Source organism: Astatotilapia calliptera, chromosome 1, assembly GCF_900246225.1.
Source record: "Astatotilapia calliptera chromosome 1, fAstCal1.2, whole genome shotgun sequence".
In the NCBI taxonomy this organism is placed as follows: Eukaryota; Metazoa; Chordata; class Actinopteri; order Cichliformes; family Cichlidae; genus Astatotilapia; species Astatotilapia calliptera.
In genome coordinates, this window is record NC_039302.1 from 5,221,098 (window position 1) to 5,248,154 (window position 27,057).

At 42.1% G+C, this 27,057-nt stretch overlaps 1 protein-coding gene across 1 annotated transcript; it reads right to left on the minus strand.

Annotated features, from left to right (window-relative positions):
- Positions 1-17,965: 17,965 nt before the first annotated feature.
- Positions 17,966-24,802, minus strand: LOC113010330 (lymphocyte antigen 75-like). The gene is made up of 3 exons (XM_026149687.1): positions 24,634-24,802; positions 22,157-22,479; positions 17,966-18,247 (listed from the first exon to the last, which is right to left on the minus strand). Exons 1-3 carry the CDS (start codon positions 24,761-24,763, stop codon positions 18,059-18,061), a joined length of 642 nt encoding a protein of 213 aa, XP_026005472.1. The 5' UTR covers positions 24,764-24,802; the 3' UTR covers positions 17,966-18,058.
- Positions 24,803-27,057: the final 2,255 nt, after the last annotated feature.

Consider the following 27,057-nt stretch of genomic DNA (forward strand, 5'->3'; position numbering starts at 1 on the left):
CTTATCTACTGCAATACAGGCAAACACGGGCGAGAGTCTACGACTAAAGGACATCTATTCTAATGCCTTTATTATTCAGGGATGTGTCCAATTAACACTACTTCTATATGATTATATAGCAGTTTTGATTAATATGAGATTAATATAAGGCACAGTAATAAAACACTCCATTCCAACACTGTGCATGTATGAACACAGACTGTCAGAGGTGTGGACTCGAGTCACATGACTTGGACTCGAGTCAGACTCGAGTCATTAATTTTATGACTTTAGACTTGACTTGAAAAAATGTTCTAAGACTTGTGACTTGACTTGGACTTTTACACCAATGACTTGGGACTTGAATTGGACTTGAACCGGTTTACTTGAAAAGACTTCATATTTCACCCCAAATATAAAATTTAACATGCATATTATATAGAGATTGAAAATGTGACGTCATTCAGGGGTAAAACCGCAAAGGATTCTGGGAACTCGTGGCAAGAGGTACTAGCGCACGCAGGCTTTCAATTGAAATCAGTCACACAGCGATAAAAAGAAACACAAAAATGTCAAGAAGCTGTTGTATTATTAACTGCAATAGCCGGTCGCATGACAGCCACGGGAAGCCGACGGGTAAAGAGATCGGTTGTTATCGGATTACGTCGTTGAAGAGAAATTGTTCAAGCCATGTTTCCGAAGTAACAAAGACGCGACTGGATTGCAGCCATTTGAAGACCAAATATAACGTCCCAGAACACTCCAGCTCACAGGTTAGTCTGCTCAAGCATTTACACGAAGGTCAGTGTTTTTTAGTAGTTAATACGTCATTTTCATAACATAATTGGTGAAATAGGTTACAAGCAAGTCTGGCGCTGAACAGAAATTGTCGCGCTATGCTCCTTTGTTTATTGTGCATAAATAGTGAATTGTCCTGATACAATATTGCGTTTCGCCTCTGTTATTATGGTACATTGACAAAAACATATACTTTTATTCACAGGATAAAACAGATTTTTTGTATCACTAATTGCCCAGTACGATTACAGCATACAGTATTATTGTCACTGCTACATTTCTGTAACGCGTACCAGAAATTATTTCTACTGCTAATTAATTACCATTGAGCTCAAAGGTCCTATTAATAAACGGTTAACGAATGTGTATTTATGAAGACAATTTGTGAGACTGGTAAACTTATGATAGGTACGATGGTCTTTCGTTCTACACGGTGCATTTCAAGGTCCTGCACCCATCCATCGGTAAACTGTACCTGGGCTTGTTGCAGTGACCTGAAGTTACTAAACTTCATGAGTGTATGCACTTACTCCAAGAACCGTATGATTATAAATATGCATATAAATATGCTACAATGAGATAGCTGACTTCATCTAACTAGCAAATGTTGTCCAGGCTACGTTGGTGATGCAGTTTTTTTAAATATGTATGATATTTTTGTCATGCGATTTTAAAGCCGGTCCTACAACCGCATCCAAGAATAACATGCAGCTTATCTCAGAACTGTCGGTGAAAATTATTCTTGGAGCTAGGTTTAATTGAGCTGCATTTTAAAGAGGTGCAATTTCACAATTTGTGTATATTTTCTAAGTTCACTATTTTGTCATGTGTTGAGAAAAACACAGATTTAAAAATTACATGGTCTAATATTTACATTTACATATAACTGCAACATGCTTTTTTCGTTTTTTTTTTAAGACTCGAAAGGACTTGAAATTCAAAATTTCAGACTTGTGACTTTACTCGGACTTTTACACCAGTGACTTGAGACTCGACTCTGACTTGCCTGACATTACTTGAGACTTGACTTGAGACTTGAGGATAAAGACTTACTTGAGACTTGCAAAACAATGACTTGGTCCCACCTCTGGGACGCGGTATGAAAAGGGAAAAAAAAACAACGCTTGGACACTGCTAGCACAGGCGCCTACACAAACGCAAAGCAGGAGATGAAGCATAGCTGAATATGTTTCCAAACCAACTTCATTCTAAGCCAAAGACTAGAAAATATGGTGAAGCATATCTTCCCTTTGGTTTCACCTGCACAAGTGCCGAGGTAGGTCTCCCCTGCAGAATTAGTTTCCCCTGCGTTGGGAGCAGCGCTGGGCTGTTCAAATCACGGACAAACAGTATCCCACATTTTTGATTTTTAATTCACAAACACTTGCTGTAATAACTAACTACTCCTGACATGTTAGAGATGTTAGCTCTTTATACAGTAAAGTTACAGTGTGATACAAATAATATCAGGCTGATCCTGCCACGATTCGTTCCCCCTGTCTACACCACGGACAAAACAGTATTTTGTGTCTATCTGCTATTTTGCAATTCATCTCATGTAAGCAATAACATGGGTCACAGCGTGTTCGATTCGAAACGCCGTTTACGTGTGGACGAAAGGCCCGAACGCATAGAAACAGCTGGTGTAGGTGTTACAGCTACTGTGCTGGTTTGTATCATGTCCATCTGATATACTCCAATTTGTGCATGTAAATGGAGAGTCCTCTTCACACACTGATGTCAATCATGGTGTTCCACAGGGTTCAGTGCTAGGACCAATTCTGTTTACATTATACATGCTTCCCTTAGGCAGCATCATTAGAAGTATACATTTTCACTGCTATGCAGATGACACTCAGCTCTATCTATCTATGAAGCCAGATAACACACAGATAACAATTAGTTAAACTGCAGGAATGTCTTAAAGACATAAAGACCTGGATGGCCGCTAACTTTCTGCTTATTAATTCAGATAAAACTGAGGTTATTGTACTCGGCCCTGAAAATCTTAGAAATATGGTATCTAACCAGATTCTTACTCTGGATGGCATTACCTTGGCCTCCAGTAACACTGTGAGGAACCTTGGAGTTTGACCAATTTTTGACCAGGATATGTCCTTCAACGCACATATTAAACAAATATGTAAGACTGCTTTCTTCCATTTGTGCAACATCTCTAAAATTAGAAATATCCTGTCTCAGAGTGACGCTGAAAAACTAGTTCATGGATTTATTACTTCCAGGCTGGACTACTGTAATTCATTATTATCAGGAAGTCCTAAAACCTCCCTGAAAAGCCTTCAGTTAATCCAAAATGCTGCAGCAAGAGTACTGACAGGGACTAGAAAGAGAGAGCATATTTCTCCTGTATTGGCTTCCCTTCATTGGCTTCCTGTTAAATCCAGAATTGAATTCAAAATCCTGCTCCTCACATACAAGGTCTTAAATAATCAGGCCCCATCTTATCTTAATGACCTTGTAGTACCATATCACCCCATTAGAGCACTTCGCTCTCACACTGCAGGCCTACTTGTTGTTCCTAGAGTATTTAAAAGTAGAATGGGAGGGAGAGCCTTCAGTTTTCAGGCCCCTCTTCTGTGGAACCAGCTTCCAGTTTGGATTCAGGAGACAGACACTATCTCTACTTTTAAGATTGGGCTTCAAACTTTCCATCCATCCATCCATCCATCCATCCATCTTCATCCGCTTTATCCGAGGCCGGGTCGCGGGGGCAGCAGCCTAAGCAAAGAGGCCCAGACCTCCCTCTCCCCAGCCACCTCCTCCAGCTTATCCGGGGGAATACCAAGGCGTTCCCAGGCCCACATTTAGAGATATAATCTCTCCAGCGTGTCCTGGGTCTGCCCCGGGGCCTCCTCCCGGTGGGACATGCCTGGAACACCTCACCCAGGAGGCGCCCAGGGGGCATCCTTGTCAGATGCCCGAACCACCTCAGCTGGCTCCTTTCGATGTGGAGCAGCAGCTGCTCTACTCTCAGCCCCTCCCGGATGGCCGAACTTCTCACCCTATCTCTAAGGGAGAGGCCAGCCACCCTTCGGAGGAAGCTCATTTCTGCTGCTTGTATCCGCGATCTCGTTCTTTCGGTCACTACCCACAGTTCGTGGCCATAGGTGAGGGTAGGGATGTATGCCCTCACCCGATGAAGCCAACAGAACCAAATCATCCGCAAAAATCTGAGATGAGATTCTGAGGCCACCAAAGCGAAAGCCCTCCGCCACTTGGCTGTGCCTAGAAATCCTGTCCATAAAAATTTCCTTTTTGCTAAAGCATATTGTTAGGGCTGGACCAGGTGACCCTGAATCCTCCCTTAGTTATGCTGCAATAGACGTAGGCTGCCGGGGATTCCCATGATGCATTGAGTTTTTCCTTTCCAGTCACCTTTCTCACTCACTATGTGTTAACAGACCTCTCTGCATTGAATCATACTTGTTATTAATCTGTCTTTCTTCCACAGCATGTCTTTATCCTGTCTTCCTTCTCTCACCCCAGTGTTATAAAGTAAAGTATAAAATGCTTATTCCATTTAACAGTCAACTGTTCAATTATTCCATTAAACAGATTAGAAATCTGGAGTAGATTCCATGTGTCGAACTTGGATTTTGTAGCTGTTCACTAGAACTCTCATTGTGAGGTTGAAAGAGAACTTTACTAGGATGAGAATAAACCTATCAAAGAGATATCAGAAACTTTAGGAGTGTCCAGATTGACAATCTTTTATATTTCTTAAAAGGAAAGAAATTATGAGCTCAGCAACATAAAAGGCAGGACAGACCATGTGACACAATGAAAGTCAGAGGACTCAGAATTTTTAAGAATTTTTACTTGGTTAAAAAAAACTTTCACAAACATCTAACCAAGTCAAGAAAACCCCTCAGGAGTGGGATGTGGGGTGTAAATACATCTAGCTGCAAGCCACTGGTTGCACACAAGGTCAAGAAGGTTAGATAAGACTTTTAGACGACATCAAATAACTCTGCACAGGTCTAGAAAAAAAGTATTTGGATGGATGAAACCAAGATGAACTTTACTGGGATTATTTGTGAGACCCATAAAGAATATTCTTCAATGGCCAAGTCACTCACCCTATCTCAATGAAACATAGTGTGTTTTTACATTACTGACGACTACTACTATACTGCAGGAACCAACAAACTCTGTTCGGTGTCCCTTGGTTTCTGCAGTGTTCTGGGCCATTCTCTCTGGGTGCGCTTACTATGTCTGTGTGGCTGGGATGTGCTAATTGACTTAGTGTGACAGTTTATGTAATGAAGGTTTGGGGTGCCAGTCAGATCTCTCTCCTGAGATATGAGATCGGTATGGAATGATGTTTTACCCTTGAAATACAAAAAAACTTCACAAAGGATGCAAACATGTTACAGTGCTTGTCACCCCAAACAACTGAAACAAACCCAACAACTACAGTCTCTTTCATAAAACTCAAATGTATTTACGCACAGAAAATAATGGTTATACAATAATAATTCAGTTCTTTAAGTTAAATGTAGTTCATGGCTCATATTTGGTTCAATTCAGTCAAAAAATAAAAAGAGGAAAATAATCCAGTTTTATTGGTTGTGTCCCAGAATGGGTTCACCTGAAACCTTGGCTGATTGTGACCTGTGATCACCTTGGCTCGTGTGATTAGGTGGAGGATCATTAAGGGGTCCATGTCCCTTTTGGTGGGACACTCCCACAGGGCTTAAATCTGGGACTCTCCAGCAGCTGCTCTTAGAACTGAAGAAGCTTCTCAGATTAAACGTCTTTAAGCAACTTAAAGAAGTCCAGACGCTTTTCTTTCCAAGCTCCTTAGACTGCAATGACCTGGATGACTGAGAACCTTTACAGAGAATCCAGTTTTATCATTTGCCAATCCAATCCAGTACAATAATCCAAAAAACAACACAGGAAGAAAACTCCAAGCTTTTTCCATTTAATCGATGAAGGGAATCCTAAACAAACTGTGCACAGCTGCATGAGAAAAACAGTCCTCAGCCTGGAGCAGCAACCGCAGAAACAAACAGGTGATTGGACCTGATGGGGGTGGAGATGTTCTTGGTGCAGAAGTTAACAGAAAGGCTAAACTCTAGTAAGTAATTGGGGTAATTGGAGGTGGATGCATTAAAGGCTTGGCACAGTATTACAAGCAAGAAAATGCAACATTCTTGTTTCTAGGTTCTAGATTTCAGGCAGTCATTGACCTTAGAAGCTTTTCAACTATTAAAAATAATCCTTATATTTAAACTAATTACATTTACACACAGAGGACCATGTATAAAAACCTGTTCAATTCCTAAATGGCTCAAAGATTTTTGTTAAACCCTTTGAATTAGAGCTAACTTTACAACACTAGTAACATGAAGTGCAATGAGACCGGTCCAACCATTGGACATACATAATGAGTGCTGTGAAATTTTGGCTGCATGTATAATTGACTTTCTAAGGACCAAAGGAAAATTTCAGTTTCACAAAAGTGCTTGCCAGTGTTGGGACTAACGCGTTATTAAGTAACGTGTTACAGTAACTACGTTCTTATTGTGGTAACGAGCACAGTAACTAGTTATTATGCCAAAATCAGGAACGCGTTAATCGTTACTGGGATTTAGATAGGCTCGTTATTCGTTACTTCATGTGGTGGCTATCGCGGAGCTTCCACAGATTCAGTAACATTAGCAAGTGGTGGAGGCCAGCAGGTGGATGAGGGAAAGGGGAGGCAGGAGGAGCAGAGAGCCGAGGCGGCTGTCTGTCCGAGTGTGAGGTGAACTGAACTTCAGGTAAGAAGTTATGACCTGCAGTCCATCTGGGTCAGATATAAACCAAGTTTACGTGGAGTTTATTTTCACTGTGCTGACTTTTTCATACTGCGTACTAGGTAGCATGACGGAGTTTCTATACAGCTGGGTGGGTGCTATGATGTTACTGATAGTGAACTTTATTTTATTCATAAGGTTAGTTAGTAGAGTTTCCAACCATCCCGTAAAAAACGGAATAGTCTGGTATTCAGAGAAATTATTACGTGGTTCGTGTTGAGCTGAAAAGGAATACAGTTTGTCCTGGACTTCAGCTAGAATGAAAAAGACACAAAGCTGGATTTATTTTGTGTCTTTGCTGCACAGCTGCCTCTTCTCCTCTTATTCTCTCCCCTCTCTCTCCTGTTTCTACTTCAATCATGAAACTGATCAATGATCAGCTGATCGGCTTTTCTCTCTCGTTTGTTTATCGTCCACTTTGCGCCAGAAAGAGGAAACCAGCGGATGTCGCGCTAAACAATAGCAGCACGTTTAAGCTTGATCAGCTGTTGTTAGAATTTATTTAATAATAATTTCTAGTATCAGCTGATGTTTGCTGGAGCCACAGCTGTAAAAGCTGCTGGTCATGATGTCGGTTTGGATATGTGGTGAGAGGGAAACATGAAGATGAAACCAGGAGATGTCCTTACTGAATCATCAGAGCTGAACAGGTGATGGAGAAACAGGTTTACCTTTTAGGTGACATGAATGAGTTGAAGGGAAGTTATGAACTGTTTATAACACCAGGATCCTTTTCTAAGTAGCTGACAGCTGTTAACTGTGCAGGGGTGGGTCTAGCAAAGTGTTGCCAGGGGGCCAGGTAGGGCATTAACAGAGAGAGGGGGGCACAAAGAAATACTTTTCTTTCTTATTCTGATTTAAAATATCTAGCTTTTAAAAAATAATTATCTGAATCTTACAACAAACGATTGATAGATTGATGCATATATACCATCAAAACAGTGTACATCACTGTCACAACAGTGTTTGTTTTCATTCAAAGGCTTTATGATTTTTCCTATAATGGTGGGCCGGTCTCTAGCAGAATTTCTGAGTTCTGAGTACAATCAAAGCACCACGACTGCAGTTTTCGTGTTGGATGTAAAAAGCGCACATGACGCTGTGATGTAGGTTAGAATCATGGCGGCCAGGCGTGGGATTTCTCTCGTGGAAATATGCACATTATTTTTTCCTTTCTATTGGTAGGTGGCACAGTGCACTTGTGGCAAGTAAGCAAGCTAGAAGACTGGCAGTCTGGCTGGGTATCCAGTTACGGAAGCAACACATTAAGAAGAGAATTCTGTCAGGTTTTGTAGATCGGACTCACGCACAGACCACTAGTGTCTTCAAAAGGTGCATTTATTTACAGTGTTCCTCTACAGTGGAATTCATATATACATATAGTGATGTCAAGGGGAAAAGGGGCCGGGGTTCCAGGGTCCAGGAGTGAAAGAGGCAGGAGTCCAGGAAGGGAAGGTTTTCATTAAGCCCTCGCACATCTCCTCTCCTTTATCTCTCTTGCTTCCGTTCAGTCGCCATGCACAGGGAAAGAACAGGTCCAGAGGCGATCTATACACAGGCAGAAAAAAACCATTAGTTTCCTGGTTCAGACAGGCTCACAAACTGACTTTACAAAATACAGGACGACTGACGCTGATGGCTCAACGATCCAGCGACGAGTAGAGCAGACTCTCCCTCTTAAGAAGGGTTCCAATCTCTTATGATCAGCAACAGATGTGCTGATCACCTCCAGGTGTGTAGGCCAGGGGCAGGAGCCCATACTGAGCTCCGCCCGGCAGGAGAAAGAGAGAATGGAAGAGGGCAAGAGAGAAAGGGAAACAAAAACAAAGCAATGGCGACCCACCAGGCTTGTCCGGATGCAGGCGGTGAAACTCCCGGAGCATGGGCACGTCCAGAACGGCCGCCCGAGGGACCCAGGAGCGCTCCTCCACGCCATAGCCCTCCCAGTCAACCAGGTACTGACAGCCACGTCCCCGGCGCCGAGAGTCCATAATGCGAGAGATGGAGTAAGCCGGCAACCCATCCACAAGCCGGGCGGGAGGAGGGGGCCTGGAAGGAGGGCACAGAGGACTGGACCGGACAGGTTTGAGTTGTGAAACATGGAAAACGTCGTGGATCCTCATATTGTGAGGGAGTTTTAACTTCACAGAAACTGGGTTGACCAAAGCGGAGATTTCAACAGGGCCAATGAAGGTGGGTGTAAGTTTCTTAGATTCAGTCCTGACCGGAACAAAGCGGGTAGAGAGCCATACCTTCTGGCCGACAGAGTATTCGGGTGCTGGAGTCCGGTGCCGGTCTGCGATGCGTTTGTTGTTCTCCTTCGTGCGTAGTAGGGCCACTTGAGTTGCCCGCCAAACTCTGCGGCACCTGCACAGATGAGCCTGGACGGAAGGTACAGAGTGCTCACCTTCCACAGCAGGTAAAAGAGGAGGCTGATATCCCAAGGAAGCTTCGAATGGAGACCGGCCGGTGGCAGAGGCAGTCAAGCTGTTATGGGCGTACTTGATCCACGGCAACTCCTCACTCCAGATGGTTTGATTGGTGGAGGCGACACAGCGCAGGGCGGTCTCCAGTTCTTGGTTGGCCCGCTCGGACTGGCCGTTGCTCTGAGGATGATAACCCGAGGATAGACTGACCTTTGCGCCCAGGGAGTTGCAGAACTCTTTCCAGACCCGAGAAGTGAATTGAGGCCCTCTGTCAGACACTATGTCTTCCGGCATCCCATGCAGGCGGAAGACGTGAGTGGCGAGTAGGCGTGCGGTCTCTAAAGCTGTGGGAAGCTTAGGCAGAGCAATGAAATGAGCCGCTTTAGAGAAACGATCGATTATGGTGAGAATGACAGTGTTACCTGCTGATGGAGGTAGTCGGGTGATGAAGTCCAGTGCTATGTGAGACCATGGCCTGGACGGAGTGGATAACGGATGTAGCTGACCCGCCGGGGGTTGGTTCGATGGTTTGTTTCGGGCACAGACCGTACAAGCAGTGACGTATTCCCGAGTGTCTTGGGTGAGTGAGGGCCACCAGAAGCACCGCTGGAGAAACTTAATGGTGCGATGTATCCCTGGGTGGCATGAGAACCGGGCCGTGTGAGCCCATTGTAGAACCTGGGATCTGACAGAGCGCGGAACATAGAGTCGGTGGGCGGGCCCCCCTCCCGGATCCGGTTCGGCTACCTGAGCCGCCCGGACGGCCGCCTCGATCTCCCAGGTGATGGCCCCGATAGTACAGGTTGCCGGCAGGATGGAATCCGGATCCGCCTTTTCGTCAGCAGCGGAGAACTGACGGGAGAGAGCGTCCGGCTTGACGTTTCGGGAACCGGGTCTGTAGGTGATTGAGAAGTGGAAACGGGTGAAAAACAGGGCCCATCTGGCCTGTCGAGCGTTAAGACGTTTCACCGTTTGAAGGTAGGCCAAGTTTTTGTGATCGGTCCAGACCACGAAGGGTTGAGTGGTGCCCTCCAGCCAATGCCGCCATTCTTCCAGGGCGAGCTTAATCGCCAAGAGCTCCCGATCGCCCACGTCGTAGTTACGTTCTGCAGGGGTAAGACGACGGGAAAAATAGGCACAAGGATGCATCTTACCCTCCCTCTGTTGGGAAAGGACGGCCCCCACCCCTGAGTCGGATGCGTCGACCTCTACCACGAACTGAAGAGTGGTGTCAGGTTGGACCAGGATGGGCGCTGAAGCAAACCGTTTCTTGAGCTCCTGAAAGGCTGATTGGGCAGCGTCACTCCACTGAAAAGCAAGCTTGGGAGAGGTTAACTGGGTTAATGGTAAGGCAATCCTACTGAAGTCCCGTATGAATCTCCTGTAGAAGTTAGCGAAGCCAAGGAAGCGTTGCAACTGGCGACGGTTGTTTGGTTCGGGCCAGTTCACAACAATCCTTGACTTTCACAGGGTCGGGTCGGAGATCTCCACGCTCGATTATGTACCCTAGGAAGGCAACCGAGGGCACATGAAACTCACATTTCTCGCTTTTGACGAACAGCCGGTTCTCCAGAAGGCGTTGTAGTACCAGCCGGACCTGGGTCTCGTGTTCAGCCTGGGAGGAAGAGAAGATCAGAATGTCGTCTAGATAGACGAACACAAATCGGTTAATAAAGTCCCTTAGAACATCGTTGACCAGAGCCTGGAATACTGCAGGTGCGTTAGTGAGGCCGAATGGCATTACCAGATACTCGAAATGTCCAAGGTGAGTATTGAACGCCGTCTTCCATTCATCGCCATCCCGAATCCGAACCAGGTGGTAAGCGTTTCTCAAGTCCAGCTTGCTGAATATGACGGCTCCCTGGAGAAGTTCGAAAGCGGAGGTGAGCAGGGGCAGTGGATATTTATTCTTGACCGTAATGTTATTGAGTCCCCGAAAGTCAATACAGGGTCGGAGGGTCTTATCCTTCTTTTCCACAAAGAAGAAACCTGCTGCGACGGGTGAGGAAGAGGCACGGATGATGCCGGCAGCGAGGGATTCAGTTATATATTTCTCCATAGCCTCCCGTTCCGGCAGCGAGAGGCTATAGAGGCGGCTGGTCGGTAAGGGAGCTCCCGGCAGCAGGTCTATGGCGCAGTCATAGGGCCGATGGGGTGGCAGCGACTGGGCTCGGTCCTTCCGAAACACCTCAGCGTGGTAAACAGACGGCACATCTGCTAAGTCGGAAGACCGCGGTGGCTCTGGGCCGGTGACCGATTTGTTAGGAGGAACAGCAGCCTTAAGGCAAGTCATATGACACGCCTCTCCCCAGCCCGTGATGCCTCCTTTCTGCCAATTAATCGTGGGGTTGTGTTGCTGGAGCCAGGGATGACCGAGAACTAACGGCGTCTGAGTGGAGTGAAAAACAAAAAAGCTAATCTCCTCCGAATGATTACCAGACAGTGTGAGGGTGAGCGGCTCAGTGATGTGTGTGATGTCGGGGAGGCGCTGCCCTGATAAAGCCGTGACGCATAAGGCGTGGGGTAGTGACTCCACAGTCACACAGAGTTGTTTTGCTAGTTCAGAGTCAATGAAATTTTGTTCTGCTCCAGAATCAATAAGCACAGAAAGTGAATGACACTCGGAGTGGACCAAAAGCTTAGCCGGCAGGGCTAAACGTGGAGGAGATTTATCCTGATTCAAACCGCCCACCAGTACTTCTACCATCACTGGCGGGCACGGCCTTTTGCTCGCGATGGACAGGAGGCAATCATGTGTCCCTTATTACCACAATACAGACACTCACCGGCCGTGATGCGTCGCTGACGTTCTGCAGCAGTTAGGTGAGAGCTGCCGATTTGCATGGGCTGTACCTCTCCGTCGGCGCCCCCTGATGTCCGGGAGGACCGGTAATCGGCCGAAGCCTCCGCCCCTCGTGGCCCTGCGGCCTCCTGGGAACTGGAGTTCCGTGCTTGCTCGACTCCAGAGCCCTGATTAAACACAGTCTTAAAGTTAATCACAAACCTCTCAAAAGAGATCTCCGGGTTGGAGTTTAACACGACCTGGGCCCATTTCAAAGCCCGGTCACGAAGCATCTATACCAAAAAAGCAATCTTTGCCCCGTCATTGTTATGAAAACGCCGCTGTTCGCGGAAAATCAATGAACACTGGGCCAGAAAGCCAGGGCACTTCTCTGTCTCCCCCGAAAAGGGCTCAGGCGAAGGCAGGGGACCGTCAGGGGATGGGGTGGCTGCCGATGAGGGACCTGCCGTAGCCGCGGCGAGTGTCTCCTGCGGGGCAGGGCGAGCCGGCTGGTGGGTCCCTGGCTGTACTCCCCCTGGCGTAGTCAAACCGGAAACAGCTTGAGTTAGTGCGGCGATCTCACCTCGCAGCTGATGTAGCATTTGTTCGTGGCGAGTCAGCGCCGCTTCTTGGGCAGCCAGTGCCTGACCGATGGTATTCTGATCTGCTGAGTCCATGTTGTGGCTGGATCGTTCTGTCAGGTTTTGTAGATCGGACTCACGCACAGACCACTAGTGTCTTCAAAAGGTGCATTTATTTACAGTGTTCCTCTACAGTGGAATTCATATATACATATAGTGATGTCAAGGGGAAAAGAGGCCGGGGTTCCAGGGTCCAGGAGTGAAAGAGGCAGGAGTCCAGGAAGGGAAGGTTTTCATTAAGCCCTCGCACATCTCCTCTCCTTTATCTCTCTTGCTTCCGTTCAGTTGCCATGCACAGGGAAAGAACAGGTCCAGAGGCGATCTATACACAGGCAGAAAAAAACCATTAGTTTCCTGGTTCAGACAGGCTCACAAACTGACTTTACAAAATACAGGACGACTGACGCTGATGGCTCAACGATCCAGCGACGAGTAGAGCAGACTCTCCCTCTTAAGAAGGGTTCCAATCTCTTATGATCAGCAACAGATGTGCTGATCACCTCCAGGTGTGTAGGCCAGGGGCAGGAGCCCATACTGAGCTCTGCCCTGGCAGGAGAAAGAGAGAATGGAAGAGGGCAAGAGAGAAAGGGAAACAAAAACAAAGCACCTGACAGCTGTCAGCTGTCGAGGAGCGGAGACCATGACAAATTCTGAGTGACACATCCCTGAGTCACATATCAATAAAACATCAGAAAGCGTATGTCTGTTAGTAATTTTTAAACAGATAAAGCAAGGCAAAGTTAAAAAATGAGAATAAAGTGATTTTAGGCAGGTTTGGTTTTATAAATACTTTGGAATATGAAACACATGGAAAAGGCAAATTTATTAGTCTGAATGAGTCATGATATCAGAAACATTCTTTGGTTTTTTGGTTGTTTTTTTTTCCATATTACAGCTGCACATAAAAACGGCAGAATGGTAGCACTGTAGAGCAAAGTTAAGAAGACCAAGAAGTTGTCATTTTGTTTGTGCATCATGGTGGATTAGCACACAATAAGAACAGTATGCAAAAACACTGAGCAGGCAAACTACTAGCACCTGACATCCAGCACGCACACAGCAGAGCTGTTGGTGGAGAGATGTTTCAGAGATGTTGGTATACACAAAAAACTTTAAAGGATGTGTAAGCTGGTGTACAATCAAGTACACTGATATTTAAGAGTACTAAAAAAAAAGATGCATCATATTTGGTCAATGCTTAATATTCAATTCTGTTTCTTGACAGAAGCTAGATAGTCACACATGAGAGCGCTGTCTATATGTAGTTACAAAGGTTAGCCTCTGTCCAAACTTTAGCCCCAGATTTCAGAAAATTCAAGAGATTGTGACAGAATGACATTCAGAAGTTGAAAGACAATATTTATATTTATATACTCATGATTAGTTGGCATTGCTGCTTGCCATTACATGACCACTGTTGGTTTTTCATTAAAGTTTGGGACTTTTGGAGGATAGACCTTTGAACATTCCCATGACAGCTGCAGGAACTAAGGCACTGAAATGCAGTAGTTTTAATATTTTACCACAACACCAGGAAGGTGTCACACCTTTTTTTTTTTTAGTTTTGAGAGAGACCATTGCAATGACCCACACATACTGGCAAAATCTAGCACAAAGAAAAGAAATATAGGTGAGAGAGAACCCTGAACACTTAACAAATTAATGTTTTATTGTTTGACCACTTTGAACTGAACATCAGAGGTTATGTGAGATTATAATCTGAGATCTCTTCATATGTTAACTTATTCTGGCTGTATCATGTATGTGAAGATAAATACAGTGAGCTGGGGTTCAACAGAAAAATGGGAAATAGGACTTGTGTAATACCTTCCTACTCAGTTAAGCACTCGAAGCATTTTCTACAGCAAGTGTCACTCACCCAGTCATACATCCTAACATTCACACAACAGTTGCACTATGATGGATGCATTAGGGGTAACTTGGGATTCAGTTTCTTGGCCAAAAGAACCGTTATAACACAGAACAAAGGAGTCAGGGATTGATCCACAGGCCTGAGACACGACCACCCAAATAAGGCCCAATGCTTGTTGGTCTGTGTTTCCTAGTCTGGTAAATTGCCGGTTCCTGGTAGGGTGTGCCAAAGACTCCCAAGTGTTTAAAAGTCAAATGAGTTAAAGCAAACACTGAGCGACAAACCAATTTACTTAAAAAGGAAATTTCTATGACGATTGTGCAGTTTCATTTGTCCACTGAAGCCCAGTGGAAACAAACCAACATCAAAAGCCAGTAAAAGTCAGAGCCTAAATCAACATGTGCCTCTTGCCTACTACTATTTGCATGACAAGCGTCTCACAGCGTGAGGGGAGAAGCCCTCTCTGAGGTACAGCTCATCTGCAGCCTGCAGAGATGCTGCTCACTGAACCAAGCCAGCAGATAAAAAAAACTTAACTTAAGCTGCTTTATGATTATAGCTGTTGGTAAAAATTATTGGAAAAATTGTGAATGTGAATTGCTAATACTAGAAATTTGATTTTACTGTAATTGTTCTGTCTTAATTTAATCTTTCAGATTGAATTAGTGTCACTCACTATACATTTAATAATATGGGGCTGATCTGATCTGCTCATTAATTCTGACCTTGGCAACATCTGGTACATTTTAATGTGATAACAAAGTGGAATCAGTTTTATTTTATCTCACATTTTGGGTTCTTGTGTTTTCCTTGTGTTTTCCTTAATCAAAAGAACAATGAACTAGCCAAAAATTGTGTACATAAATATGGACTTTTGTTTTTTGAGCAAGTATGATGAAAACAATGGGTCTTTTTTGCAAATATTTTTATTGAAAAAAGAAAACAACACAGTACTTGCAGGTACCGAAATACAATAAACCTTTCTTCATTTTTCTAAGTAAATATGCTTATATATATGTAAAAAAAAACAAAAACAACTAAACAAAAACACACTCTAAAACAAAGAAGCCCCCCCCAGTCCCACAAAGATCAACACAACCATCAAACATATTACAGGAATATAACAGTGACAGAAGTACATTTAAACAGGCAATACCTCTAGCCTAGTAAAATAAGAAATAAAGGGTTGCCACTTGTGGAAAAATTTGGCTGTGCAACCTCTCAACGTATATTAAAAACATGACATCTTTAAGCCACCGGGAAACAGTAGGATACTTAACAGACTTCCAATGCAATGTGAAGGCTATAATATCCTTTTGTGTAGAATCAAGTGTAAGTGAGCGATCAGGAATCCCGAATACAGCAATCAGAGGTCAAGGATGAAGAGTTACCCCAAGAACAGTTGACATAATAGCAAAATACCCTGTCCAGAAACCTTCTAGCTCAGGACACAGAAAAAACATGTGGCTAAGGTGACAAGGAGAGCCATGGCATTTATCACATTTATTTTCCACTTCTGGATACAATTCTGAAAGTCTAGACTTAGAGAAATGTGCCCTGTGTATGACCTTAAATTGAATAAGTCCAAGACGAGCACAGGACGTGGAAGATCATACCGTCGCCATAGCCTGTTCCCAAGACTCCTCATGTATTTGAATTCCTAGTTCTCCTTCCCATGTACACTTAAGCTTAATATTAGAGTGGTTACTAAAAGACAGGATAGTATCATAAAGTTTCGAAACGGTTCCTCTGTGATGAGGAATAAATGATAACGTAGTTTCCCACTGCTGTTCTGGAGGTAAAGAGGGTAAATTTGGGAAACACTTGGCAACAAAATTTCGAATTTGAAAATAGCAAAACAAATGGGTAATATATATATAACGAGAAGACAAATTGGGAAAACTATCCAAAACACCATCCACATATAAATGTTTGAACTGTTTTATACTCTTGTCACACCACACTGAGAATGTCGAGTCCAAAAGTGAAGGGGGAAACAAATGGTTGTCGCTTAGAGGACCTAAGGAAGATGGCATTACAAAATTAAAGTGACGTCTAAACTGAAACCAGATTTTGAGTGTGTTAATATCCCCCTGATTATCAGTATACAGAGAGGGTTTTACGGGTAAAGAGGAATAGAGCAAAGCTGGTAAAGAAGAGCCCTTACATGATGATAGCTCCAATTTACACCACAAGGAACCAGAAGATTTTAGCCAGTAGCAAAGTTTATGGATGTGAGCGGCCCAGTAGTAAGCTAGAAAATTAGGCAATGCAAGTCCTCCACTAAATCTGCATCACTGCACTAAAGTTTTAGAAACCCTAGGTGGCTTCCCTCCCCAAATGAAAGAACCAATAATCTTGTCCAGTGAAACAAAAAAATGTTTTGGCAAAAATAAGGGAATTGACTGAAATAAAAATAAACATTTTGGTAAGATGTTCATTTTAACAACATTAATCTTACCGATTAAAGAAAGGGGGGGATTACCCCATCTTTGAATATCAGATGTAATCCTTGATATAAGAGGAGACAAATTTGTTGATTTAAGGCCAGATAGAGAGCGAGTCACGTTAATCCCTAAGTACTTAAACCCAGATGGACTGAGACGAAAGGGTAGATCGGACTGTTGAAGTTGACGTGTGTCAGGGTTCCTGGGTCGTTGACCCAGTGCTTTCAGTTTTGTCATGTTTAGAGAGAGAATGGAAGAGGGCAAGAGAGAAAGGGAAACAAAAACAAAGCACCTGACAGCTGTCAGCTGTCGAGGAGCGGAGACCATGACAAATTCTGAGTAAAACCAAAGTTACTTTCCCTAGTAACTTTGAAAGTAACGAGTAACTTGAAGTAACTGAGTTACTTTTGATAGAAGTAACTAGTAATTTAACTAAGTTACTAATTTAAAGTAACTTACCCAACACTGGTGCTTGCTTATAATCCCATTATAAGAAAAACTGTAAAATTCAGAGGGCGTTACTTGTTTAGACCTCACCAGTAACATCGTGTTTGTCTGCTGTTGAACAGACAGGTACCATCTTCAGCATTGTGTTCATACCTGAGAGAACAGAAAGTCCTGTGCTGACATAATGACACCAAGAATTTTTTTCTGAACAGGGAAGTGATGACACTTGCATGCAGCCATTCTGTAAAGTTACATTGATTTACAATAAGCACATGAGATGTGTGAAACATTCATGGTTGAACAGCAGCTGGCTTCATCAAACAACATGAGAAATATGCTGTCAAACTAAAAAAACCAACTAGATACAACATCCTTCACACACCCCTGAAAGAAATTCAGCACTCAAACAAGCTATAGCCAGTTTGTTCATTTATTTCTTTTTACTTGCACTAACTTAGCACAAAGTATTATAATGTCACAAAGAAATCTAAAGTAATAACAAAATCAAATATAATAGTAATAAATAAAATGAGAATATCGAGGAAATAGAAAAAATGTGCTCTATTTATTTAACTCTTAACAGTTGAGTTAATGATTAAAGAGTAATTTTATATTTCCAAAAAAAGAGTATTTTTAGCAAATATGTAATGCAACAATATAAAGAAAGAATATTTTTAGCTTAGTCAATGCGTCAACTGTAGAGAATACAAATTGGTGCCCATTTAAACTGATGTGTTAATGAAAATACCTTCTAATGAAAATTCCATTAATAAACAGAGAGGAAATTAGAGAGGTATAGTTGATGAAGGCTAAAAGACTGTAGCAGTGACGTCAAGCGGCCTACTTCCTATAACACACAAAGTTTCGTCTCTCTGCACAGTCTCTGGTCTCTATACTGTGCGTGCTGGTCTTTCTTAAGACTCCACAGCGCTGCACTGTAGGGGGGCACTGAGCCAGGTTGGAGAACTTCATATCTGCCCCGTTCACCCACAGCCATTTACCAGCCAGGAATCGCAGCCCTGTCCACACCTAGGGGAAAGAAGCAGTCAGTGAACCTCTCTGGAAGCATTAAGAGAGTTTTATTATAACATGAGAGTCCACTTACTGCAATGAAACAAAACAAAACACAAAGTTTTTAAAGAGACAGAACCAAACACTCCTTATGGGCGAGACGGTGAACCCATTTAATCCCTAATCTTTCCCTTCAAAATAAGTGCGTTTTACTCCTTAGACTTCCCCTGCACACATTATGTTTAATTGTTTTATTGTCATAGGGGTTTAAAACGGCAACAGTTCCTGGTGGGATTAGTATTAGTGTATAAACACAGAGAGAATGACAAGAGCGCTCAGTGCATCATGGGAAGCCTCTAGCAGCCTTGGCCTGTTGCAACATAACTAAGGGAGGATTCAGGAACATCAGACTGCACCTCAGCACAAAGCCCATGAAATTAATGTAAAATATCAGTGTCTAGTAGAGTTGGATGTCTCGAGACCGGTCTCGAGACCACTTTTACGTGGTCTTGGTCTTGTCTTGGTCTCGACGGACTTTTGTCTTGGTCTCGGTCTTGGTCTCGCTGTTTCGGTCTTGCGTTCTCAAATCGACATAGTGTTCGGGAGATTTGGAGTCAACCATCAGCGGAGCGGGGGGGTGGCTTACTGGGCTTAAGCCCGGGTCATTTTTTCAGAAGCATGGGGTCTTTTGGAGTGTAATTTGTTAGTTAGATGCCTGACTGACAACTGTATAAAACAAAAACAACACACGAAGCACAGAGCGCACCGTCGTAAATTCCCCCTAATTTTGGTATGATCCGAGCTCAGGCACTAGGCGACTGAGCACAGCACCCATGTGAGCGAGGGGGGAGAAGCTGCTGCCTGCGAGTTTGCTGCAGACAGAGGAGAGCTTAAGTTTGACCAGGTACCAAAGCAAATCATTCGTACTGAACTAATAATGTAAATATGACGGTGTATCACAAAAGATTGATATCAAACTGATCACTTGGTTGCGTTACTTGCTCTTCGAGTGAATCAACAAATGGATAAATAAAAAGCTGAACAGCAATGCTGATTTTTTAGAGAGTCTTTCACATTTTCAGTTGTTACCCTCCACGGCTAAACAAACTATCTAAATCGGTTTCAATTGTGTACTGATGAACACAACAATGGACATAAGAAGCTTCTTTCAAAGAAAAAACTCAGGTAGATGTTATTTTATATATTATGCTTTGTATGTTGTTCAGTATATTTCTATGCAAAACAAGAGGAATTTCAATACACAGCAGTATATTCACAGTTGAAACCAGATATTTACATACACTTTAGGGAGAAAACATAAAAACTTTTTTTTACTGTTAAACATCAATTTAGAGTAAACTTTTGTTTTAGATAAATTAATGTTGAAATCTTTTGAATTAGTTAAATGTCAGAATAAAAAGAGGGGGCTGTCTATTTTAATCACTTTCATCAAATTTAGGAGTACATATACACTAAGTTTATTGTTAATTAATAAGAAAACTCCAGACGATTCCATTCTGAGCTGAAGAAGATTCTGATAGGTTAGTAGAGTCCATGTGAGTAAATTGGTGGCACAGCTGTGGATGCATATAAGGCAAAACACAGAGCCTGTTTCTGTGACATGGGAAAATCAAGAGATGTCAACCAAAACACCAGAAAAAGAACTGTGGAGCTCCATAAGTGTGGCTCAATTTGAATACAATTTGGTGCCATTTACAATTAAGAAATACAGACAGTTTCTCTCTTTACTCTTAAAGTTAACAAATATGTTTTTTTATATTTATCAATCTAAAAAAAATAAACATTTAGTCTGATTTGATGTTACAATTAAAAAAGTGTTTTTATCTGAAGAGTATTTAAACATCTGGTTTCCACTGTATATTTTATGATGTTGGTGTTTGGCTTGATTGTCAGCACAGAGAGGGAGAGAGAGGAACAGAGAGGGAGAGAGAGAATGACGGCAGAACAAAGAGGGAACAAGAGCAGGTGAGACACACATGTTAGTCAAATAGTTGTTTGCCAAAACTCATCAGAACATGTATCTAGTACCTAGTGTTTCTTTTCAGATACCATTTGTTACTTTTCAAATTCTAAATTTATTAAGTTTTGCAGGCTTGTTTGCACAACAAGGCTAAATAATTATATAAACTTTTCTCAATCTAAATATTTTACTTTGGTAGAATTAAAAAATAAGTGTAGTGCAGGTCTATGATGATTTTTAGTGCTACTATCATCTAGTTCTGATTCTGGTTCTGTCTTGGTTACTGTTGTAGTCCTGTTTTAATTCCGGATCAGTTCTGGGTCTGGTTGAATTGGGGTTTAGTCCCTGTGTCTTGATACAGGCCCGACTTTGTTCTGCCTTGCTGCTTAATCAAAAAACTAGTTTAAGGTGTCCTGCATATTTATATAGAAGTGTTTGTATATATATATATATATAGACAGTAGACAGCGGTGAAGAGGGCTGTGTGAAAGCAAAAACACATAAATATGCCTGACACCCGTAAACGAAGCAGCATCTGGCTGCAGTTTAAAGACTTTTTTTGTCTCGGTCTTGGTCTTGGTCTTGGTCTTGGTCTTGGTCTTGGTCTCGTCTCGACTCGGTCTCGGTCTTGGTTTCGTCTCAATTTGGTCTTGGTCTTGGTCTTGTCTTGGTCTCGGATTAGGCGGTCTTGACTACAAGTCTAGTGTCTAGTTTAAGTTTTCATAAGAGCATTATGTTTTAGTGTTTTTAATTTTGTATGGCAGATGTGTTTTACATAACTTTGTATTCCATACATATAAAAGCAGAGTGTCAGAAGTAAATACATTCTCTACAGTCTAAGGAGCTTGGAAAGAAAACCGCGAGCCAAGGTGTGAAAATGGGTGTCGGTCACAATCAGACACACCGCCCATTTGACCCGAGAACTGAAGATGCTTCTCAGATGAGAGGTGAAACGTCTTCAAGCCACTTAAAGAAGTCTAGACACTTTTCTTTCCAAGCTCCTTAAGCTACGTCCACACTAATGCGTTTTAGTTTGAAAAAGCATAATTTTCTCTCCGTTTTGGCCTCCTATCCACACTGAGACGGCGTTTTCCCCAAGGAAAAACGCAACGTTTTGAAAACTCTCTCGAAAACGCATACATTTCAAAATGGAGCTGTCCCATCACAGTGTGGACACTCGAAAACACAGACTTTCTAAAAAGTCATGTGATGCAGTCATGTGACCAATTAAACTAAGATAGCGGAGGGCATTATACAGCAGTTGTTTTGTTTGCGCTCAGGTTTGACAGCTCTATTAAAGATTAATATCAGTCTGTACATGCTCCAGATAGCTTTTCTTAAATTCTTTAACTCTCACTTGCTTTTGCAACTTTGTACTTTTGTGTTACTCGCAGCAACAACTCCACCTCATTGTTAGTCCACTCGGTGCTGTTCCTCGACATTTTGCCACAACATTTCATAGAGCAGGAAAGTAAATAAAAGGCAGACAGAAATGAGGCAGGTCGAATCTTCTTGCGTTTAACACATGCATAGAATTGGAACGTAAGCGTTTTCAGCCGTTTCAATGTGGACGCTCAACTCTGTGAAACGACTGAAACGCTAGTGTGGTCGCGGAGCTTTTTCAGACAAAAACGCTGTTTTCGAATCTATCCGGGCTAGTCTGGACGTACCCTTAGACTACGATGACCTGGATGACTGAGAACCTTAACAGACATACATTCTCTACAATTAATGCTGAAAGCTTTCATGAAGTTTTGCTGAGTAAAAGAAAATATATATCCTCCGTCTCTTTTGTGCTATAGAATATTCAGAGTTATTCAGAACATAAAATGAAGCAGAGCTTAAGATGGCTGCTGTTGTCTGCATAGCTCCTTCTAACAAACAGCATGAACAAACTCCAAACATATCTCACGTCCAAAATGTGAAGTCACTAAATCTGAGCCCACCTCCTCTGTGCTGGCTTCGGTGACTACAGCCATGATCTTGTTGTAGTCTTCTGGTTGCACGCTGATCAGGTCATAACGAAACTGCTGGTGGGTCGGTGAATGGAGAGCTCGGCAGTGATCCAGAGCCTCCTCCCAGGTCTTGTTCTCCTTTATTACGACCAAGTTGTTCCAGTAGCAGAGGAATGGAAAGCGGTGGGAACAGTTTTGGGCAGCCATCTGTTTACTGACAGATAAGACGGAGGCACAGTCGCTATTGTTCTTTGGTTCACCCAAAGCCCAGTTTATGTAGCCTGAAGTGCCTGCACTCCACCTCCATGTCTCCCCTGTAGAACAGGAGTTGTCAGCAAAATAGATGAAAATCTGTGTGGATCACCAACTTCACCACTAGCTCTAAAGTAAAAATGCAAAGAACTGTTTCAACAGCAAAAACTGAAGAAAAAATGGGAAAACATAGTCTATATTGGAAATGTTTAACAAAAGCAGTTGAACTTTTATCTGCACTACATAAAAATTGTATTGGGTTTTTCATTATGAAGAATGACAGTGACCAAGATTCAGGGCATACAGCAGTTGCATGGGGGAATAACATTTTCAGCAGACCATTTTAAAAAGGATTCCTACCAGCTTCCTGTTCAAATGAGTATTATTGTTATCAGAGGTGTGGACTCGAGTCACATGACTTGGACTCGAGTCAGACTCGAGTCATTAATTTTATGACTTTAGACTTGACTTGAAAAAATGCTCTAAAACTTGTGACTTGACTTGGACTTTTACACCAATGACCTGGGACTTGAATTGGACTTGAACCGGTTTACTTGAAAAGACTTGATATTTCACCCCAAATATAAAATTTAACATGCATATTATATAGAGATTGAAAATGTGACGTCATTCAGGGGTAAAACCGCAAAGGATTCTGGGAACTCGTGGCAAGAGGTACTAGCGCACGCAGGCTTTCAATTGAAATCAGTTATACAGCGATAAAAAAGAAACACAAAAATGTCAAGAAGCTGTTGTATTATTAACTGCAATAGCCGGTCACATGACAGCCACGGGAAGCCGACGGGTAAAGAGATCGGTTGTTATTGGATTACGTCGCTGAAGAGAAATTGTTCGAGCCATGTTTCCGAAGTAACAAAGAGGCGACGGGTGGCCTGGATTGCAGCCATTCAAAGACCAAATATAACGTCCCAGAACACTCCAGCTCACAGGTTAGTCTGCTCCAAGCATTTCCACAAAGGCAAGTCTTCTGTTGTAGTTAATACGTCATTTTTCTTAACATAATTGGTGAAATAGGTTACAAGCAAGTCTGGCGCTGAACAGAAATTGTCGCGCTATGCTCCTTTATTTATTGTGCATAAATAGTGAATTGTCCTGACACAATATTGCGTTTCGCTTCTGTTATTATGGTACATTGACAAAAACATATACTTTTATTCACAGGGTAAAACAGTTGTTTTGTATCACTAATTGCCCAGTACGATTACAGCATACAATATTATTGTCACTGCTACATTTCTGTAACGCGTACCAGAAATTATTTCTACTGCTAATTAATTACCATTGAGCTCAAAGGTCCTATTAATAAACGGTTAACGAATGTGTATTTATGAAGACGATTTGTGAGACTGGTAAACTTATGATATGTACGATAGTCTTTCGTTCTACACGGTGCATTTCAAGGTCCTGTACCCATCCGTCGGTAAACTGTACCTGGGCTTGTTGCAGTGACCTGAAGTTACTAAACTTCACGAGTGTATGCACTCACTCCAAGAACCATCTAATTATAAATATGCATATAAATATGCTACAATGAGATAGCTGACTTCATCTAACTAGCAAATGTTGTCCAGGCTACGTTGGTGATGCAGTTTTTTTTAATGTGTATGATATTTTTGTCATGCGATTTTAAAGCCGGTCTCAGAACTCTCGGTGAAAATTATTCTAGGAGCTAGGTTTAATTGAGCTGCATTTTAAAGAGGTGCAATTTCACAATTTGTGTATATTTTCTAAGTTCACTATTTTGTCATGTGTTGAGAAAAACACAGATTTAAAAATTACATGGTCTAATATTTACATTTAGCATATAACTGCAACATTCTTTTTTCGTTTTTTTTTTTTTTTTTAAAGACTCGAAAGGACTTGAAATTCAAAATTTCAGACTTGTGACTTTACTCGGACTTTTACACCAGTGACTTGAGACTCGACTCTGACTTGCCTGACATGACTTGAGACTTGACTTGAGACTTGAGGATAAAGACTTGAGACTTACTTGAGACTTGCAAAACAATGACTTGGTCCCACCTCTGATTGTTATAAAGTTAAGTCACCACTAGCAGACATGAAGTTGCTGGTGGTGACTTAACGGACTTGTTAGGATTCTAGGAAATATATTTACTTTGAATTTGACACTGAATTTTGTCCCAATCAGTTACAGTCATTTACAATAGTATGACATGATGCTGATTTGTCTTTACCATCTCTGTACAGTCCAATCCAGACTGGGAAGTCCTCCTTCTTGACATGTGAATTTATGTCGCCAATATCTGTGAATTTCGCCAAGCTGCGATTTTTATCCTGACAGTAATCCTTGGCTTCATCCCACATTTTTGACTCAGGGATGAATCCCAAATTGTCGCAGATGAAAAAAAAATAGTTTTCACAATCTCCACTTCTAAGCCTTTCAAGAAAAAAAAAACAAACAATGAAAATTAGAATTGAATAAATGAGTCCTATAAGAAAAAATATTCTAACCCTTTTACAGCTGCTTGTGTTAATCACAGCTTGACTTTAGTTTCAGGAAAGTTAGTGGACTCACTGCATATTAGAATTCTGAGTTTGGTCAAGACAATGGTATCAGAGAGAGATCAGTGCTTTGCCACATAGAAAACTATATGCAAATTGTCTAAACACAAGCAAATTAAGTAAGACTCACAGTGCACAACAGTCAGTGTGCATCATTAAGGAACACAGAAACAATAATCCACTCTAAAGGTTCATACAGAATCCTGCTGATAACAGATGAATGCACCAGAAATATCAGTGTGACAGACTGTGAATACTGCCCATTTATATGCTTTAAAAGCCCTGAAAATCAGTTTTAAAGAAAGTTAGTATTTATTATGAGTTTAAAGTTATAAAAGATAAAATTTCAGTTTTGATTACCTCAGTGACAAAAACTAAAAAGGCTTCATCATGGCTGTGTAAGTATGGATACATTTGAAGTGTGCCAGCACTATTAGAAAAACTGACTGTTAAAAATTTTGAGTTTTTTGTTTAAAAGAAAAATCAGTAAAATGTTTCCAGAACAGTCTCACTTTACCTTTTGCTGTTGTAATTTACGTAACCGCATCGCTGACCCCAGTCTGGCTCGCCATAATCCCAGGCATTAAAGTTGAGGTTTTCTCCATTTGGCCAAGTCCAGCCATCTAATGCCTGATTCGCATCTGTTTCTCTGTGCAGACCAATCCATGAGTTATATATGCTCATGTCCTGTTGTTCTATATCTGACTGCCAGTAGACAGTGGCCAAGTCATTGTCTCCATTCCAGCTATTGGGATAAAGAGTTTTATTTACACTTTGATTAAAAAAAAATACAAACAACTGAGCTTTGTTCAGTCACTTAAATAGTCTGGTTCTTATATAGCACTTTTCTACTCTATAGCACTAAGCTTTTAGTGCTGTCTCACTAACATTCATACACATTCATTGGATTAATATCTTGCCCAAGGATACTTGGCATGCAGAATGGAGCAGCGTAGGATCGAACCACCACACTTCCGGTTAGTAGGTGACTTGCTTTACCTCCTGAGCTACAGCCACCCCGTAAATACGAACATACATATGAACATACTGAACATACACCATACACTAAACTACAGTTTTAGAATACCACAATTTTTCCAGGTATTTATAACAATTCAAGTCGTTCAAGCCCAATAAATAGCTTGAAATGGTACAAAGTTAAGTGGTGAACAGCCAGAGGTTAAAAAAAGGAAGGTTCCCCAAAACAGTAAAATAATGTACATTCAGAATAATACAAAAGGGCTACTGGGCTACTGCAGATTGGAAGAAGGTATTATGGACTGATGAATCAACATTTGCATCACACAGGATCTTTGTACGCCGTGGAGTAGGTGAAAGGATGGTTCCACAGTGTGTGCATGTCAAACATAGAGGAGGGAGTGTGATGGTCTGGGGCTGTTTGCTGGATCCAGGGTCAGTGACTTGTACAGAGTGAGAGCTACCCTGAACCAAAACAGCTACCACAGTATTCTACAGCTCCATGCAGTACCCTCTGCTTGGTCAGGGGTTCATCCTACAGCAAGATGATGACCCAAAACATAAGTTTTGTGCCAGAACTACCTCGGGAAACACGAACAAGGTGGTGAGCTTGGAAACATGGAGTGTCCAGCACAGTCTCCAGAGCTGGTTTGGGATGAACTGGACAGAAGAGTGAAAGCAAAGCAACCTACAAGGTCCACATTTATGGGAACATCTGCAGCAGACATGGGAGAATATTTGATTTCTATTGTAGAAAGAATGCCACGGCTGTGTTCAGCTGTTATATCTGCCAAAGACTCTGATGAGTCAGAAGTTTAGAATACACTTTGGTCTATAATTTGATTTTTTTTTAACTCCAATTGCTTATTTGTACTATACAGTTTAATTTCAGAGTGCAGTGAGACATTAAACTGCACAATTTCCAATATAATATAATATAATATAATATAATATAATATAATATAATATAATATAATATAATATAATATAATATAATATAATATAATATAATATATCAAAGGACCCCTACCTCCTGCAGTAGCTTCGGGCCTCTTGCCAGGTGTAATGAATGTTGCTGTACCAGTAACCTCTTGACACCACTGATCCTAGTCCAGACA

Coding starts and splice junctions, on each gene's coding strand:
- LOC113010330 (XM_026149687.1), bottom strand. CDS start 24,763: ATGTGGGATGAAGCCAAGGATTACTGTCAGGATAAAAATCGCAGCTTG. Junction 22,480..24,633: donor GATTGGACTGTACAGAGATG/GTAAAGACAAAT, acceptor CCTGTTCTACAG/GGGAGACATGGAGGTGGAGT. Junction 18,248..22,156: donor CCGAAGCCAGCACAGAGGAG/GTGGGCTCAGAT, acceptor TCTTTCCCCTAG/GTGTGGACAGGGCTGCGATT.